Below are 21230 nucleotides of genomic sequence, written 5' to 3' on the forward strand. Positions count from 1 at the left end.
AAATTGTAAAAACCAATCTGTGACATCGACTTATCGTTAGAATCTCGATCGCGATGTCACGGAATGCTCTGTACATACATGTATAATCCACAGAGTACCGTTGTAATAAATTAATTATTTTCAAGCCGAATACGTAGCAGGATGTGATGCACACCGCAGTGCAGCAAATGTTCTGTCGCGGCTTGTATTCTTCGCGTATGGATTTGAAAGGATGAAAAGGCTGCAAAAATGTCCTCGTTTCTATTCGCGGATAGCTATACGGACACACAGACCTGCGGTTAATCAACAGGTCGAAATGCGCCATCTGCGGCATTCTTCTTAATTCTTTTATTAGACACCACAATAAGCGTAAAATAATTGTTGTAGCACGCTCGCGTGTCGTCACTCCGATGATCGTTTTGTTCGTCATAGCGTACATGGTCTGAACATGCGGGTATTACGTGCAGATCAATGCAGAAATATTGCCTGCTGTGCCGCCAGTCCATGTTTCGCTCCATCTGTTGTTGCGCAGAGTCGTCACAAAGAATAAACAAATTGGAACGATGCTGTCTGAAGCTTTGCTCTCCAACATTATACACACTGCATTATAAGTAGCTGTACGTAAGCGGCCTGCGTGCAGTTACGACGTTCTCATTACGAAGCAACAAATCGCACCGAAATTACTCCAACGTACCGCTGCACACAGAATCTCGCTCGACGTGCGCTCGCGAAAACTGACTTATTACGTAAAGCTACATTTTGAAAATGATGTGCACGGTAAACATGCTAACAACAGGTTATAGACATCGCGCGATGTCATTAATTTGCCACGGTAATGGTTATCCGCGTTCCAGCGTGCGTGGAGAGTGTTTCTAGTGTTCCCGAACCTTTATATCGCCGCTAAAAGCAATTCGCTTATGTTTCACCTATCGCGTTTACTCATCTTACAGGTATATCGGTGGAGTAAAATTCACAGTTATACAAACCGAGTATCCGGGCTGAAGGTAACTTATCATTTCAAATGGCTTTCGTACATATGTATCAGCTTGACCTTTGACGCGGCTGATGTAGCTCGCTGGTTTCGCATCGTAGCAGCTTCATTTTTACCGTTTATGCGTGGCACGATGATCGACAAGCGATCGTCGGCACGGTCACTTGTTAGAACATAAGACTTTCCTGAATGACGTAGATATCCGCCAGGGCAGACCGAGTTCGCGATCCCGAGCCAAACCGGTTGCTCGATTGGATCTACACCACGGATCGATCAATATACTTAGATCGAGAACGAAATTCAACCCGCAGGCGAAGAGCTCGCGCTATTATCAATCCTAATAAGAAGTCAGCGGGGCATCTCCTCGGGCGTTTAATTAACCTGCGCAAGTATGTCGTGTGCACACACGGACACAGAGTGGGCAAATTGCGATCCGTGCACACTTGACTGTTGCTCGATACAGGTAACGACGACGAACCTGATAGCCGAATATACGTAAGAGATTCCTGCAGTACTCGCGACCCGATACAACCCAGTCTTTTATTCAACTTTCACCTCGCATAGTTTGAGTAATGGATGACGGTACGATCGATATTGCATTTTCCTGTCCAATTCAGGCATGTTGAATGGAATGCTAATTCGGCAATGCTGTTCTGATACCGTAAGATAGTAATACCGTGTCGAAAAATTTAGTTTTTGTTCACTTTGTCTTTTCAACGACACCTCAACTTCAGTCCATTCAATTGCAAGCCTCATTGGGTCTAGTTTTAGAAAGCTGGTTATCCCGTTGCTTAACTACAAGTCGTATCGCGATTTTAACGCAGAACTCACACGCGTTCGACGTTTGTTGAAAACTGGTATACGACGTAATGGAATTTCGGTTACGTTTATACTACTCTACGTTCAACATGGAAAATCTTGGATTGTCCTGTAATCCGAGTTGACAGAAGACATTGAATCTTTGAAGTTGATACGACCCTGCGGGAATCGCGGAATTTTCGTGACGGTTGAAAGACCACATTGTAAAATACATCTGAACGTGTGTTATACTTTGAAGTTTCAATCAAATGCAGAAATATCTTGCACCTCCTATTGAAAAATCTCGAGACCATGACGAGATTTCAATGAATCCATGATCGGCCTAAGTTGGAAATTCGATTCTCCAGACCGGGTGCTTAACCTCCTGGTGTGTTCAACTTCGTGGTATAAGGACGTAGAAGCGAGCGTGCTCAAAAGTGTAATAATATATTCTCTGCTCGTCACGTGCTTCGTCACGCGTTCGCCGATAAAGAGCCCGACGCCTCGCCCATTTCGTTCTCTTGTACGGGGCATGCAATTTGCTACGACTCGCATGTCCAATGAGTGATGGTCTTAGATCGGAATACTGGTAAACGACGAGACCGCGTTCTACGCACAGGGTAACAAACTTTTTGCTTTCACCGCAATCCACGGCTTCTATTCGTCTATAACGCACAACGGCACAGTCATAACCGTATCTAGGAGAGGTGCCCGTTGGTGCCGGTTTCTTTCTTTCAGTGGTGCTCACGCCAATTTCCAATACTTTCCATGGCGTGTTACCGATTATTGGCGTTAGTAGTTGGGACTGTTAACGTGCAGCCACAACGGTGACACGTTACTCGTTCAGGGCAATGCAACGGTTCGTTGATACGCGCACCGTGCACTCTGCGTGCTGTTTCTGCTCACTGTCAGAGGTCAGCTGATAGGTTTCCTCTCAAGTTTCCGTCGACCCATAGCAGCGCTGCAGCGGTCGCTGATCAAGAGATCTTCAGCCCAATCGGCTATCGAGGCGTCGATCTTCTACGCAGTGCGAACACTCGCTCGGACAAGATAACGACAATTTGAGAATCACTGAAGAGAATACGGGCTCTCATTCTCTCTCCTCTTCTATCCAACCAGAAGCCCACGAATGGAGCTTAAGCCCGTCCCGTGAAAACACGATCAATCTGCCTTCGCGATGTATCGCCGTTTGTATACTCGGTACAATTTTTGCGATCTACCTTGAGGAACCGCATTCACTTTTCGATGAAATTTATTAACGATATATTTAACGATTATCGCCAAGCCCAGTTTCATTGAGATATTAGCGACGTATCGTGAATATGACCAGACTGGTTTTGCAGTAGATATTCTTTTTCCTCATATTCCATCCTTCATTGGCTATCCGGACGCATTCAAGTCTCCGTCGACTGGTTTTCTCGAGGTGATCTGTCGTCCCGATGCAGCGATGTTACCTGAGTCAATGGGCCGGACCCACAAGTCGCTTTTCATTCATTCTCTGCACCGTAGGCACCCGAATCTACGCCTTTTATACAGGTAAAATGCATTATGCATGTCTCGTGCAGACGGGACAATTTACGGAGAAGGCGAACGACCACAACTTCGAACGTCGTCAAATTTCCTAGCAGATTTCCTCGAAGCGATAGCTGACAAATTCAGGCAAACAGACCTTGGTATTAGAAATACACAAAGCTTAATCCTTCGTTGAAAACTGTCGAGTCCAGCTTGTTGAGAACACTGCGCAGCAGTGAGTAGTGCCAGCGATGATTCCTACCTGCTCGAGTTTTTACAGCTTTGGTATATTTAGATGTTATCGCGAAGAATTTTAATGATTAGCGCTGACGGACTTTAATTATTTTTTTAAAATTTTATTTTTTATTTTTTTCTGCAATATTACAGTGACGTAATTAGACCAGTTATTGGCAGATCCGCAAGTTTGCGACGTGGAAAAATCACTTGCGAAAACTAGGAATTAATACGTTCCTATGCACAACTCTGATCCATGATATACCCCGCTCATTACTGTAGTATTCGCCACTGAATTTTTCACGATGCAAAAGGTCGATAAAACTACCGGGTCGTCGCATGAACTCCCTATACGTTGGCTCTATTTCTGGCGCTCCTATATCTTCCGCAACATGTAAAGCGACATACTCGTTTTCCCAACGAATTTCACGAACCGAATGTTATTATCCCCGTTTGTCGCATGAATAAAGATCAACTTCGGTAATACAAATGGCAAATAGTTCTATCTTTTTTTTTTTTTTTTTTTTCTTTTTACAACACGCTTAGGCCGAGTAACAACGGCATTGCATTCCACTGAAGTAACAATTCATATTTTGCCATTGAACATGGCTTGCGATTCAGGTATGGATATAACACAAACGTCGTCCCTTTAAAAAATTTGCTCATCATCGAAATGCTGTTTTTAATCTTTTCGAGGAGAGTGCGGCCCTGAATTTACCCGCTGTTTTTAGGCGACTTGTATTATAACGCAAATCGAACAGAGGTAGTGTGGAAAAATTTCGTTATATGCCGAATTCTTTTCTGGGTTAATGTGAAAATGGGTATAAATTATTTTCGCGGTACTCGTTTCAATACGTAGAAAGATGGAAGACCACGTATGCGATGTAACTGTGTAACTCACATCCGTATACGTTCAAAGTCTGCAATATTGCACGAGCAGAGTGATTGTGTAACTTGAGTGGAAATTTTTATGATTTGCACCAGAGTTTTGCGGATAATCCGTGCGTGAGCAAAAATATTTCACATGCTCGGTAATTATGCACGAGCACAAGCGGTAAAAGAAACTTGCAGGTTTGATCGGTCTTTTTACGATAGCGGTTCCCGAATGTACTGATGACGTAATATGGAGGATATATATATATATAATAGAGTGTTTCAGAAAAAAATTATTTGCTATTTTCCATCGTGGCAGCCCCTAAACGTTTGTTTGGGTCAAAAGAAAGATTCCGTCAAAAGATTGGCGTTCCACGTTATGTGGAAGATCGCGCTCGGTTGATTTTTCACTTTTATAAATTTTTTTAAAGTTATGAAGTATCGTTAACAGAGTTTTTTATTATTAGTTACATCAATCGTAACATCAATTTACGTCACAAAGTTCCAGTTGATGTTTGATATGTTTATCCGACGACTTTTTCATTATTATTTCAATCTCATAAAGTAATTATAATTCAATAGGAACTTTTAATTTAGGAGAATAAGATTTCCGTTTGATACATCGTTGTGCTATGGATCGTGATCTTTGGGTTTAACGTAAATTTCAGGAAAGAAATTGAATTAGCCCGCAAATAAAACGTCCAGGTGTTTTGGGACTTTTACTTTGCAATTGCATCTTCTTTCTTTAGTTTCCCTTCCAATCAAGCGTCGACTCTCAGGGTGTGGTGTGTAATAATCGTCGGAAATGACGTGACGCAGGACCGACCGGTCAGACGCCGAGAGTTGACGCCAAGCATGGAAGATCAGACGATTTACGCATGCGCATCGTACAATTTTTTAAAGCCTCCGCACGAATATTGAATGTGTAGGTAAGTATACAGAAAATAAATTAACAGAAATTGAATTATACGCACGCGACGCGCGGATGGTTTTTATGAATTATTTACACTGGTCAAAATGTATGCGGTTGCCTTGATTAATTTGGATACCGTTTGAGCGTTGGCTTTGGTAACACTTTTTCGCTTCCTTCATGAAAATACAATCGAAGCATTTCGCCTGGATTGAGTCTAGTTTCGGTTAATTATCGATTCGCTACCGTCACGACAAATATTCAACTCCGGCTGTGCGCGAGAGCTAAAATCTTACAAAAAAGCAAAACTCGCTATCGAGGAGAAATTTATTATATGTATACCTACGTATGTAGAAAGTTGCGCGTGCACTTTCGGTTTGTCGGAAAGAACGTTCGTTACGAAGCCGATGCGCGGACGGACGATGCCTCGATCATCTTATGTGTACTGGTGTTATGTGACATACGCAGGAGGAAAAAAATTGATGAAAATTCATGCATAAAGCTGTGTATATTTTACCCAATGCAATCGATTACGGATATTGCAACGTTACTTCACGACGGCTTGCGATTTTTTTTTTGAAATTTTACACGCGCCGTCACGCTTCTTCGTTATTGGCCCTTTGAAAATTCAATGGCCATATAACGAAGGTCGGCTATTAAATAACGCTTTCAAGGTAAAAAAAGCACCTTGTAACAGTCATGCAGGAAGTTGAATTCCTTCGGTGCTGTATATCTGTGTGGGCGGAAAGATCCACCGATTGTTATCCAAATTAATACAGCGCCAAATGCCTCATATCCGTATACGGGAAGCTAGTTGATATTCTAACGACCGGTTAGACAAAAAAAAAAAATTTAAATTGTATCTATTTACTTCAATGATTTAAGAATATGCAACGATTAGATTCCTTTTTCTTATAAATATTTGCCTGCCCCACGAATTATGTTGTTATGAAAAATTTGTTCTCTCTATAATCTATGTTTATGCACGTATAACGTAAAGATCAGTCATGACGTATATTTTTTTTTTTTGCTCATCGTTCACCTTGCGAGGCATCAGAGCTTGTCTAAATGTTTCAAAATCAATAATTAATGAACGATTAAGCGTACCGTGCTGAAATGATTGAGAAATGATTATCATTTGCGCCCGAATTTATAGAGATTATTTAGAACAAGTTTGTCGGTCAGCGTAAAACGTCAGAGGTGAACTTGCAACTTAAAGTTTGACGAACCGTGTTGACATAAGGAATACGTGAAGCGAAGTGAATACTTTCTCTGCATTAACGAGATTCTGTGCAGTTGACCGAAATGATTAGGACCTTGCCGGCAATTAGAATGTCCAAAATTCAGCGAATTGACTGGCGTAATCTACAATACAAGATAAGAATACTAGGATCGAATCGTTTTATTGCAAAGCTGATAAATGTACTTGACATCGTTTAACGGTCAATGCTTAACGTCAGGAATTAAATCCGCTAATAAATCGCCTGTTTATTATTGAAATAAAATTCCTATCTCCGTGTCGATATTTGCGCAGTTACCAAACCGGTGTGCAATTGCGTGCCGCTGCAGTTCATCGACTAATAATAACTCTGTATGCACTCCAATGAAATGCAGCAAAATCATCCGGGGGCATGTATAACATATCCGGTGATAGGGGGCTAATCGTCTGAAACGACTTATACGTATACAGAGTTGACTAGTTTCTTATCATATCGAAGGTAGTAACTTTGTCGCAACGATGCATGCTGAGTAAAAACCGTTGTTTCACGATTTTGGAATTGTCTAAAATTTAGTAAACCGTAATAAAACGAAACGCATTAATTTAGAAATTTTAATTCCTTCAAAATCATTGTAAAATTACGAAAACAATAACGTTTCCACAATGTTTCGTTGCGATAACGTTACAAATTTCAACCTCGTGGTTTCCTGGAGTTTTTACACTCGTAATCTCAGCAATTCTCGCATAAAATGTGAGGAACGCAGTTGCGTTCTATGACAATCGTTGCCTGGAGGTCGAGACGAGTTGACGAAACGAACCGGAATAATATGTTAAAAAAAAGTACTCGAGATGACCAGTTTTCAAGTATTTTATTTCTCAATTCACGGTTCAAACTGACGGCTATTGGTTATTCGCCCGTTCACGGTTGTCAAAAATTTACCAATTTTCCCACTTGGAGGAAACAATTCAACGCTGCAATGTATTCACGGCTCTATTCTTACCTATAATTATGTACTACAGGCCGGAATGTGTATAACGCATACATATGTTTACATAAAAGGTTTATCTTGAATCGTATGTGCTTTCATACATGTACGGATCACGCGACCACTTTGCAAATGCGATGTTCTAACTTGGTATCCTATGTTGGGTGCAATTATCGGATGAATGACGGGAGCGAAAATATTTTTTTCCTCATTTGTTTGGTTTTTTTTTTTTTTTTTTTAAAAGTATTTTTTTTCAATTTTTAATTGGTAATATTTTTTGTGTAGACGTCGGGGTTTGGGATAGATATATAAACAATTTGAGGATACCTGTGTTACATCAACACTACGCAAAACGTTTGAAAAATCAATTATAATGTAGATTTTCTTTTACCGTTCGTTATATCCAAGGAATACTTCGTCGCTTGCACATTTGTTTGTACAGTCATTTGTATACGCAAGTTGAAAGAAATTAAATATTTGTAGAATTGTAATAATATTGTTGAAAGAAAATCGTTGCGATATGGGACGTTAACTTGTGAAGATATTAATTAAGCATACCTACAACGAAGAGAGAAGTGAACGAGAAAAATATGTTGAATTACACTTTTTAAAACGAACGTAAAATCACGTATTTGTGACTCCAAAGTTTGATAAAAAAAAAGAAAAATATATTGTACTTTTTATTTTAAAATAAAAAAAATGAAAAAAAAATACCGAACTTGCGCCGTAGAACAAAGAACATAAGTCTTGCATTATTTGACGTGAATAAATAAATCGAGATATATCCGTCCAAACCTTGAGCATTGTCTCACCTTTTGCTAAACAGATTAAAAGCTTAGGGATTAGATAGAGGGGACATTTTTTGGGAGAAAGGGGGAAAGACTGCGAAGCCCCGCAACACCTGACGCGCATAATATGCTGCAGCTAGTGTTACAAAACAATTCGATCTCGAATTTAGAAGCGTAGTCTCGGATATTCATCCCCCTCTGCAGTTTCGCTGTGGTGTCAAATTTTCGATTACCTAAAGTTTTTAAACCCATCGAACCCTCGTTTGTACCTTGTATGAAACTGTAAGTCGTTTAATGCCTACCCATAATTCGTCGGCACGATCAATTCGCTGACTTTCCGTTGGCGCCAAGCCCGTTCCAATTACACACAGGTGTAACCGAAAGTGTCCCTCGAGTTTCTTTGCGTCACGCGATAATTCCAAGCGACCAAGCCCACCAATAATCGTTTACCTTGTCCAATATCTCGCAATAATTGGGTTGTCACTGTTGCGATATTATATGCCTACTTTACACTCACGGGAATTAATTTTCGCCTTGCCAGAAGATTGATTTATCGAACTTTGACGAAGTATTTCGCACAAAGTTTTTATTGATCACTGATCGATCGCGCTGTTAGAGCGAGTAATAAATTTGTCTCGTTCAGAGCTTATTCAGATACTCTTGTGCCACGCATTTTCACAGTCAAGTTTTTCAATCAACGTGATTCATTTCAAATTACGCCACAGAGACTGCTTAATATTGACGTGTGGATTTGTCGATATTACCGGAAAGTCTAATCGTCCTCATATTTCGAAGGCTGTATTTATTACGCACGATAGACGCCTAATCGACGTGGGACGATACACATTTATTGTTTGCAAATAAACTTCCGAACGGATGATCGATACACTCGCGCGACGAACGGTTCAAGCCTGCCGTGGATTAACTAATTGTAAATTGACGGGCCAAACTTATTAACCGATAAGAAATCGCGATAAGATGTACATATATCCGGCATCATACACGCACATCTTGACGATCGATAGCCACCGGATTCCGATCTTCGGAGCTTTTTGATTTTGACAGCTTGACGCGTTAGCACGTTTATTGAAATTGATCGCCATTTTATCCACATACAATTACTAACACGTATTGCAATATATGTGTAATACACCGTACACCGTCACGAGATATAATTTTATTGCAATATTTTATGCACGTAATAATCATTTTGTGCAAAGCTTGACGTTTCCTCTGTCACGTGACGATTTTCTTCACGCCACTTTGTGAAAACGGGAGATAAAAAAAATTTTTACGATTCCTCGTGCGTCTTCGTAAAACGAATCGTAAATATTGCAAAAACTATCAGCCATCAACTTGAGAGACGCGTTGTATAAAATATAATAAATAACAATACGTACCTACCTCGTGATGCAATAATTCGTATCTATCACATGTCGTCGTGCTGTTTTTATCTTTGAATAGATTCAACAATAACCGCCGTGCTGCATGGCAGGATTCCGCTCACTTCGACGATCGTAAATCTCGGCATTTATCTTCGATTTCACGACACGCGTGCCAGTTGAAGGCCACCAAAAGTTGACGAAACTTTGAAAAGAATCCCTCGGCTGCCATCGGTTTGTCCCCAAATTCTCCTAGTTTAAAAGGAAAATAATATCTAATTGCAACAGCCGCTGCGCTGTGAATTACCTACGCTAAAGAAATATGTTAATTAAAGTGTTTGAAACAATTCCAATGTACGTTTCTATGAAACAGAAGTCATTCCATTGTCATTCCAGACGAACTTTCAAGCGGAAACAGATCAAGGTGCTTCTTTTGCAGGGTGTGGGTCTGGTGACGTCTTTCTTCTCGCTTCAATAGTAACAGGCAAAGTTCTTGTCTCTTCAATTAATATAATACTCAAGATTCTGTTCTATCTTTTATTTAAGCACCGCAAGTACCTGCAGCGATGTTATACTATACATATCGTGTTTTAACGACAATTGAGACATGCATTATATGTGTAACTTGAATTGACGCGTCTCAATGAAAGAATTGATCGTATATACATATGCGTAAATATTATACTTATAATAGTTTAAGGACGTATTCATACAAATAGTTATTCATATTCGATTTACAGACAACAATCACATGCTCAATTCATACTGAAAACACACTTGTTTCTTCCATTATAGAAATTAGGTTTTTTAAATTGGTATCTCACTTGACTGCGTCCTATTGTCATTGTGATTTACTGTAATGTGAGTGATATTTCTGTATTCGATGAAAAAATTAAAACAAAAACTATTTATGAACAAAAAGGAACACGTCAGTTGAATAATTAGCGCTTCCAAGTAATGAACCGCGTTTTATAATTTAATTAAATCGAAAAATTATAACTCAGGCGAATAATTTGCTTATCTTCTTTTTTTTCTCGATCTTTCACTGAATACATATGGTTAATTCAAGGAATCCTTTCTCCGTATGCAGAAATTTCAACAGCGTCCTTCAGACAAGACTAATAATATTATAGGTATAGTTAGCTTGTGCCAGAAATGCCACATCTAGCTTTTTATAGCGTGAAAGTTATGTAAGAAATCGTGTACAAGTTCATGTTATACCTACGAATGGGATCGAGAAAATTATGTTTGTGAATTATATAACTCTTATCAAGAAAATAATTGAATTATTATTTTAAATAAATTAGAGATATAACGATTGTGAGAGATTTTTAAGAAAATTTCTACTTCCTTCGACAGATTTGAGTTTTGAAATCGAATAAATTTTAGGTATAAGTGACATAGCTGTACGTGTGTAATGTAATTTTCTAAAAACACGTACCATCCACATAAGATGACGGTCAAACTTGGTTCTTCCCGAAAGATACATACTTGTTTCTTTTCAGATTCAAAAAAAAAAAAATATCACAATAAAAGTGAAAGGTCAAATGAGCGCAATCTTTCGCATAACGCAAAACTCTCATCCTTTCACAAAATCTTTCTTTAAACCTGAACAAACTTTTTAGGGGATGCCACGGTGGAGAATCACAAATTATTTTTTCCAAAACACTGTAACGCACATGTACAGGTACGCTTGAATTGGTATGCGATCTAACGTTAATCGCGAGTAAACGACAACTCTTCCAGCTCTCGTATATCACGGGGAACGTCGGTTGTCATCAGCTAATCTACAATCGTCGTCGTCCCTGTCTCGGATGATAAAGATGACGAAGGCACAATCTACATCGTTCGAGGATCAACGCCATGCCATAAAACACGAGTCAGTCGGATCGAGCCGATATAAATTAATTTTTCAGCATATAATATCCATACATACGCACACACACACATGTATACGTATTTATATATATATAAAGATATTATGATGTATCTGGTAATTGCCACTAGAAATATGGATAAGCAAATTACACGTCTCATAGTATTATTGGAATATATCCAATGACGATTAAAGTATTTGCGTCGTGATCTGATAATCGCTTTTAGATCGAAGGGATACCGTATCTTCTTCAATCTACATTCATAATACAATTGATAGACGCGGACCGTATCTATATACCGTAACGTACAAATAAAAAATATATACATGCTTCATTCCCCGCGTCCATGTGTAATACGAGGTCACATATCGACAAGCTTTGCAGATTAATTCGCGGTAGCAAATCCTTTAATCAGACACCGGAAGTTGAGTTTCAGAGAGGGTTCAATCTAGCCTGTTTATTCTCGTTTGTAACCTACCGAAGGTCTGCGAGCACCATTTTATCACGCTCCTTTTTCAATGCCATTGCACGGTTTCGCAGATTTACTTTCCTTGCGGACGAGCAGAGAAAATGCAAATCGAACACGTTCGATTTTTAAATACGACTTGACCGTTGTAGACACTTTGGAATACGAAATTAAAATATTATCGTTAATTTTTCGCACTATCAGTCACAATGCGGGTGTCCTCCTTGACTAAGCACAAGGACTGCGTTTGTCAGCCCTGAGATCCGGTTTTAGCTATCAACGTCGGTATGCAAAAAAAATAAAATAAAATAAGAAATAAAAAATAGAACCACACTAAGCACTGACTGAAACTGAAACATGCCGCACCGTCAGATATTCGATTACCTTATTTTTACACAGGTGTAAAACACGTTTTTTTTTTTCACAGGTGTATTATACACAATGTACAGTTTACACAGATACTCTCGGTCGACCGTAAAGTAAACTTTCTCCTGTGAAGGTTGAGTTTGACAGAGAGACACAAAAAGTTAACTAAATATTAGCTGTTCTCTAGTTGCGAATTACCTAATTGTGTGAACGGCACAAATGCTCTCGTATCACTGCAGATATTTGGAGAATTCAAAGAACACGTGCGATGGTGTGATATTTTCATTGATCGTAAAATACCTGCGGATAATAAAAGTTGATGCGCTAATGTGTTGTAAATTGTTAAATTGATCAATTTCACGTAGCTGGTATGACTTTCGATGCATTGAAAAAATTAGTGAACGTACAGAGGGTGCATTTATTTATGCATATTTTCGTCGTTGCTCGTTTGAAAATAAATAGTTGCTAAATCGGAGGAAGTCTCGTTCATTGAATTCTTTTGTTCAAGTGATTTATTACACAGCAGACATTTGATTATACTCGACGTATAACCCTGACCGATTTTTACCGATGCGAATTATTTCCGCTTTCCATCTTGCCGAGTCTATTTAGTCAATTTATACACATACAGCTAATCCACGTCGGATCTAAGGACGTTTCGTTCGCTTAGAAACACACCCAGGGTTCGCGGATCACTGTATGGATATCCAAGCGAGAACTGCTCGGCCATTGTTTAGCCGAAATTTTAACATGAAAATAAACCGAAGGTGGGTACAAGTCGAGGTTTTTGCAACCTCGAACTGGAAGGTCCTTCGCACAAACCGTTAGAGACGTCTGAGGTACAATCAAATCAGCGCTAATCTGTACAATTTCATCATGTCCCTGTAACGAAAAAAGGAATTCAAGGTGCCAACGCTTGTGAAAATGGAAACGAAAATCAACGTGTACCGATGCATCGAATACGTATATATAAGGAAGTAAATCTTACAGGTGTACGTCGTCTGTAAGTAGTCACGTGAAAAACGTCATGTTTGCGAGAGGTTTATGTTCGTTGAATCTCGCGGCAATAAAAACTGTCAAGTTGATAACGGTTAGAATCGCGTGAATGAAATAACCAAAGACAAATGTAGCGTAGAGGCGTTTTAATCCAGCTGTCTGCAAGGATCTGGCATAGAAATTGCGAACCGAAACGCGTATACGCGGTAACAATCGACATGTGTGTATGTATTGTAACGTTGTCGCAAAGTTACACCGTAAATTTGAATTTTCGGGCGTGGTTCGCGAACCTGGCGTATGTCTGAGGGATTTACAGAAGCGTGTAATTAGAATCGGAGAGCAGTAAATAATGATAAGATAATAGAGGAAGCAGCGGGTACATCATGTGACAGCTTTCAGGTTGACAGCGAGATAAAACGAGGATATTATACAGCGGATGTAAATATACCTACAATGTGGCGAAAGGCTTAAGGAGTCAAATCGCGCCTACGTCACTTATTTTTCCTCGTTCGCAAAAACACGCCGTCGATACTCGAGATCTGAATCCAACGTTTTTTAATCCTTTCAGGGCCCAGTACGTGGGTGGAGAGATACCCAATGGCGGCGGGTTCCAGGCAGAGCCCGGTGAACATCGAGACCTTCCGTGCAAAATCCGACCACGAGGCTCTAAGTAGCAAACCGTTGAGTTGGCGCTACCCGGCGACGGCATCCAAGAAGCTGGTCAACCCGGGATACTGCTGGCGCATCGACACCGACGGCGATGGCACGCGTAAGTCTTCTCGCCTTTGCGAAAGGCTGCTAACTTGACCCAACTTGGCCGACCGATTGAAAGGTCGGCACCGTTTGCCCCCCTCCTCCCTCTTTGCGCTACGCGTTACACGCAACGCGATTAGCGGTGAAGAAAAAACGTCGGAATTGTTGCTGAAAATTTTTTCATTTGTAACAGGAGTGTGTAGTTCTTTGACATCGCTTTACGGATGTTTCTTCATTTTCATTGGCATCGAATGTCTACGCGATTCACTTTTTCAGTCACGGTGATGAGCAGCGTTACACTTCAAACATTTGCATGTTCTGTAAGACTTGTCGGAGTTTATTTACAACTTTAAATTATCTTTGTTGGTTCGTGTAACCCCGAAACACCGCGACTATTGTTTTGAGAATTAGTTCCGATACCACATCCGTCGTATTGAATACGCCACCTTGGATTTGGATATCATCAAATTCAGACTTCAGATTCGTCGTCAGCGACACCAAAAACCCCCGTGTTTAACAAAATTCAGGCCGAAATATTGAGTTGAAAAATGGGTGATGGAAAGGGTGGTTAAACCACCGAATGAAAAAGAATTACAGAAACGTGCCGCTGTACATAATGATTTTAACATGGTTGCTTATTCGCTGGTTGGTTGAGATTCTTGAGTCTTTGTTTGCCGTGTACTTATCGTCGTATTTAAACAATCTCTCTGACAACAACAGTCTGAATAATTTAAAAACCTTTCGTTGCTATCAAACATAGTTCTTGTCTTGTTTTTTAAGCGTCTTTCCATATTACCTATTTCCAAATAATTTCCGCACTTTGAATCTAAATGCGGGAACTCCGAGCATAACGAAGTCGGTGCAAGTTTTTCCCAGTGTGCACTTTTCGGTCCTCTCGGTCATATCTTTAGCCTCTCTTAAACGACCGGTCAGTCTCTGGGGCAAGTCACAAACGATTCCGAATATCGAGGAGGCTCGGTGACGTTCCAGAGAACAAGTCGCGTACGAGTTCTCGTCCATTCAACCTGCTTTACAGAATTATCGTCATTTTCACGATCGCGGAGAGGCGTAAGAAGCAAGCAAAAAGATTATTCAGTCGCGAATATTTTCTCGTCCAGAGTCCCCGTGCTCCGATTCGGAATCATAATTGATTTTTTCATGATAATTTTGAACCGACGTAACGACCGATGATGACTTGTACGATATTTCGACTTTGATAACTCGACTTTGCGGAATTTCGAAGCCTTTTCATTGTGACAGTGAAAATTGTGGAACGTTAAATTTTTTCGCCGCAGTGAATATCAATGATGATACAAGTGAGTCGAAAATACTTGGTAATGTATTCTTGGCGGCGAATCTCCGGCGTACCTTGACCATTTTGAATCGTATTAGAGTTCTGCCTCGGATTTGAACCGTGGAAGACCTTGCGCCAGTCCTGACTCACAGTCTACGCTAAATGCGCATACGCGTGCTGTGCTGTATATTGTATACATTTACTGCCCACATACAGTCTACCGGTATGACATTGAAACGTGTTATGAATCTCAATGAATTTTCGAATCATTGTTTCGCCGAGTGCCGATAAACTACGTGTAATGAAAAGTGACCGCATAATGTTACTAATAATTAGCTCTACGATGGCGGCAGGCACGATGCCTGTCGACTGTACAATCGTAAACGATATCGCTGTACCTGCGCCACACTTGTAATTATTTTTTTAATCTGCAATTACTGAGGTTTTGATACTGTTTACTCAGTATGGAGTAACGCTGCGTAAATACTGTTGAGAAATGAATCGCGCGAAGCCGCCTCTTTCGACCTCGAAAATTCGTACAATACCAACAAGTCCAAATCTTTCGAGGACTCGAACTGTGCCATGCTCCTAACAAGCCAAGCATTCAGTCCGATTTGACTTTTGAATTTTTAGCATCCTTATTTCCAGCGTTTTTGCCCTCGCTGTACCTCATCTCGAATGTACACATATATAGGGCAGCGACTCGCGTACGCGGTGGTATAATGACGTAACGCGTGCGATGTAACGTTTCCCGGCTCGTATGACATTCAATAGAGTATATCCTGTGGGGTAATTTTGGTGTATCGCTCGGTGTCGAATCCAAGCACTTTCGAGTTCATTGTAAAAGTACAAAAGTTTTCGTCCCTACGGTGTCAAGTTCAATACTCATACGATATGTAATCTTGTGCCAAATCATATATCCCAGTGTTAACGTTAAGTGCATCCCGCAGCACCGAAAGGTCGATTTATCAGTAAAGTGTCATTTGAATCTTCATGCTTTTAATTGCAGGCTCGTTGTTTTTTTTTTTTTTTACCAAAACAAATTTCTTCTTTCTCGATTGCAGTCTTGACCGGAGGACCGCTTATGGACGACGTCTACAAGCTCGAGCAGTACCATTGCCACTGGGGATGCTCCGATTCCAGAGGATCCGAGCACACCGTCGACGGGCAAGCTTTTGCTGGCGAGGTAATTGATTCCTTTTCTTCTTTTTCTTCTTCTTATCACAAGGAATAAGCTACGACGTTTGGAAATTGTACGATCGTCGAATTTTCACCAGAGGAAAATAAAAAGTCGAGCTTTCTCTGCGACGTGGAGGAATAAGAAAGTTGACGAACGTAACGATACTTGACTCATGGTGCTGTGGATAACTTCGATAATTGAATTAACACATTCGTTTGTTCGTAAACTATAGTGTACAATTTTGTTTTTCGTTTTTTAAGATTTGAAATAGAGATTAAATTTTCTGACAAATCGGTTGCCGCTATTTATTTTTTAGAATTATTTTCACATTCCGAGATAATCGTAAATTTTTAAGAAAAAAAAAACTCAATTTCTGAAACATGTCCGGAACATGTCAAAATCGTCCAAAAAGTGTTTCTTCACTCAAATAAAGACATTTTCAGTCAATATCTTTGTTTCAAAGTGAACGGATTGGACCGAAATTTCTATAAGGCATTCTCGCCGAGTGTTGCACGCACTGTAAGACAATCACGCGGGGCTCGTTCTAGTTTAACGATGCCTGGAGGCTGCAACTGGCTGCAACGAAAACGGTTTGTTCGCAGTCTGGAGTTTATTATGTTATACTTATGCGCATACATGTATATAGTGACTTTGTCGTATGACAGGCGTGAATCATGCGGCACGTTGTTTATAGTGATGATGATGATAGAAGCCCCCCCCCCCCCCCCTCCCCCCGCCCCTTTCGCGTTAACGTGACAAGTGCTCGTATGATCGTAAATTGCCTTGTAGACGACCAAAAACGAGTCTTAAAAAGGTTAAACGAGCCTGAGAACTTTCTGGATCAATTAATTTCTTTTATGCCACAAAGAATTTTTGTCTATTTGTAATAATATATTCGTTGGTTTTCTCCCCCTTTAAACGGACATATCACTATTTTTATAAAGCCACGTGCGTTGTTGATGGAATGCCAAAAATTGTAAAGAACAAAATAAAAATTAAGCAAATTTGGCACAAGCGCAAGAAAGAATTTGCCCTGTTTTCTTACATCATCCGAGAATGAATCGGTCAAAAACATATGTACAATAAAAAAAAAAAAAAGAGATACCGACTTCAGAGAACTGCAATTTTTCAACCCATTAAGTAACGGCCAAGGATTAATGTTACTGCAAAAGATATATCCGGAAAATGTGGAGATTACAACTTTTTTATGTGTTTGCGAAAAGGTTCACAGTTATATAACGAACCTGATGCGAGCAATATTTACGAGTGTGGAAAACAATAAAGCATCGAAATGTAATACTGACAGAAATATAAAGTTCACTTACGTTACATGAATAAGTGCATTGTATAATGAATTTCCAGTTACATTCATTATTATTCTCATACCGGAAGGTCCAGCAGATACGACGCGATGGAATTATATTCTATAGCTTGTGTAAAATAATGTCACCCATGCACGTTGTGCTGTAGCTTAGAAAACTCAGACACTGGTAAGTAATCTTCAAGTTCTTGTACGAAAATTTGGATAGGGCTTGAATTATATTTAACTCGTCACTATTGCCGCTTGGTTTCCTAACTTCGTCGTTAGCGCCTCGAAGTAGACATCGCTCTGACACGCATGAGAAAATGGTAACATTTTCAATAGCGATTAGAGCCGAGACTATGTGCCAAATTTTAAGATAACATACTTGTAACGCGTATCGTAAATGAGGGAAAAAAACTTTATAGATATTCACTTCGTTGATTTACTTTACTTCGACTTCATTTCAAATACATAATTCGAACGCTGAAGCTCGGAGTCCGAGAAACCTAAGATTAAGCCGTGCAACAATTAAAAACAGTTTAAACAATTAAGATCTATGCAGGGCTATTACTGCGTCAATTGATGATTGCCGAGTAGGGAACTGTTTTTTTTTCTTTTTTTTTTTTTTTTTTTTTTTAACTTTTGTTTCTCTTCTTTTGTTATTGCGCATGTTTGCGAGAATCATGCGCGTTTTATTTAAAATAAATGAAGACTAGTGATACCCAGTTTTGTAATACCATCGACACTTTGTATCTCAACGATTGCTACAGACTGTCAGTTTAGGATATTTTTGAATCTTGAATACCGACTTCAATGCTCAATTAGGGATTTAATCGTTTCCAATTCGCTACCGCATATCGCTCGTTGCCTTGAGTTGCAGTAAAAAGTATTTAAACGAGTTCCCTGGTCGATTTCGACGTGTCGTACACGTGACGTAGAAATAACGAAACGGCACGGAATCTACGAAATCGTAATAGCAAATTCATGGAATTCATCCCATTTCTTTATTTCTGCGTCAAATGAAAATGTGGTTGAATCTTTTCGTCAAGAATTGCGTATAGAATGCGGCTGTGAAGCCCTTTCTCGCGGTTGACGTATATGAACTTTGATATTCGAAGATATCCACCCTTAATCGCCTGTACGCAACGGAGAGAATTATTGACTCCGTCGATCTTAATCGTTTATCTTTCTGTTACGTTCTATTCAATTATCGCGTCATGGTGCGCAAACACTAGACCGTATATCGTTAGATTATACATAGAACCAGCAATTACTACCCGATCGTGAGTTAATTCGCAGCATGCCTGAGAGCACACGACGTTTATACTTGATCGTACGGATGTAAAAATTGTCGCTGCAGTATCGCGGCATTAATTTGTCTAACGTACTTCCTCTTTTCGACCTTTCAGCTCCACCTCGTGCACTGGAACACCACGAAGTACAACACCTTCGCCGAAGCTGCAAAGGCGCCGGATGGTTTGGCCGTGCTGGGCGTATTTCTGAAGGTGAGTTATTCTCAGTTTTGTTGAAATCCTCGACCAATGAGGAAAAAAAGGCTTAGGCTCTCTCACGTCGGTAGGGCATGTACATATAAGGTAGGTCCCACCTGCAATTCGCTCGCCGTTCCTTCCTCGCTATCTTTTAGGTCTTCCGAGTTTGCCGGCAGCGTCGGGATTCGCTAAACTCTTACGTAAGTCTCTGCATAGTGTGTAAAAACATTTCAATGTTGTATAAACCAAGCGTATTTTACTCGTAAGCTGCTGCAAGCGGAACCCGTGCCAGTGCTTCTTTATCATCGTCAGCAGCCTCTGATCCAGTCGCCATATTCTTACGACACTTACTATTATCGCATAACCGCGATGCATAATGCGTACATTTGCCCTCGCGTAATATCGATACACTTTGCCGATGATCCGTTACCTTTTTTTTCCAAATTCCTTTCCATTCTCTGCAACGATGTAGGTAGTTCTCCCTCGATGTCTGCATACGAAATGCAATTTTTCTTCGGTTAAACGATAGAATTTTTTGAACGAGCGCAATATCTCGTCCGATGAATTATTTTACGTTTTGAAACGGGTCTCGTCTTCCTTGTAAGACTTCAACGTAAATCTGCTGTAGTGGCTATTGACTACTTATGTCACCTGTTTATCATACCGTTTTCACGCTTGTCGTATTTTGTTTTTCTTATCGTTGCGTTCACTCCATGAATTATTCTCCCACTCAAGTGGGCAATTTTAATTACGAAGAATTCTGCGTGTCAATTCTTGGACATCGGAGTAACAATCTTAATAACGACATTGAGTTTCTAATATTCATCATTTTTCGATAGAAATTCGAGGTCTGACAACCTTAATGTCAAACAGTTAAAAAAAAACAAAACTTTCGTGCGCTCTTTCGCCGTTCAAACTTGAATTCTCAAAACTTAATTTCATCAAGAATTTCTAGCCAGTTAAAAGTGCGGAAAAATTATATCGAAATGTAATACAATTTTCGTCCGAATTATCCCTGGCAAAATGGGGCAAAGATAAGTAACGCAAAAACGAGAGTTTATTTCAATTGCTAGTCAGCATGAAATGCAGAAATAGTGTAACTGAAAATTATGTCGATCTCTTATTGTTGATCTATTTTTATTTCGCGTGAGCGAGAATCATGGGACAGAATCGTAACATTGACTTTTAGACATCTCCTTCTATAACCGATACTAGATATAAAATCAAGATCTTCACAACAGGTTACAGCGAATGTCTACAGACTCCGATTCAAACTTTTTACCAATTACTCGATTCGGTTCGCACAAATTATCATTTGAAGTACTCCTAAAGGCTACTGTATTCATTTTGTCAATGATTGAAATTTAAGTCGATGACGCGTTCGTTATAAATATGGTGCGAAATCGAATTCAAAGTAAAAAATACTCTTTTCAAACAATTGGTTCAACAATATTATGGCGCAGGAATTAAGAGAGGCGTTAATTTAATCTGGCAGCACATGGTACAGCGCTAGGTTGGGTTAGGTTGTGTTTTATCACGATCGTTATATCAGAGAAACGAGTTTTTCATTCACGGTCGTACACCGCGTTTACTCGGACAAATATACCGACCGTGACGTCGTCATTAACGACGAGTTCCAGCTACACGTTGTTTCATATACATACACTTTATCTCACAAAGTACGAGGAAAATAGAAACTGCACATGCACGCAGAACGAGCAATGCCGATGACAGAGACAAAGACAAAGAATGAAAGGAAGAAGTAGAATACAAAATAAGGAAAGAATCACGCCAGCAACCCATTAGTTCCCAATCATTTCAATCGATGTCATT

The 21230-nt window shown here is 39.8% G+C and overlaps 1 protein-coding gene across 2 annotated transcripts in view; it reads left to right on the forward strand.

Moving 5' to 3' along the window:
* Positions 1-21230, forward strand: part of LOC124174349 (carbonic anhydrase 2) — a 28556-nt gene that overhangs the window by 3261 nt on the left and 4065 nt on the right. For both annotated transcript variants that reach the window (XM_046553402.1, XM_046553410.1), the window contains exons 2-4: positions 13946-14146; positions 16489-16610; positions 19317-19412. In XM_046553402.1, the coding sequence (XP_046409358.1) occupies positions 13946-14146; positions 16489-16610; positions 19317-19412 (419 nt within the window). The remainder of the gene's footprint in view (positions 1-13945; positions 14147-16488; positions 16611-19316; positions 19413-21230) is intronic.

The sequence above is a fragment of the Neodiprion fabricii genome, chromosome 1 (assembly GCF_021155785.1).
Source record: "Neodiprion fabricii isolate iyNeoFabr1 chromosome 1, iyNeoFabr1.1, whole genome shotgun sequence".
Classification (NCBI taxonomy): domain Eukaryota; kingdom Metazoa; phylum Arthropoda; class Insecta; order Hymenoptera; family Diprionidae; genus Neodiprion; species Neodiprion fabricii.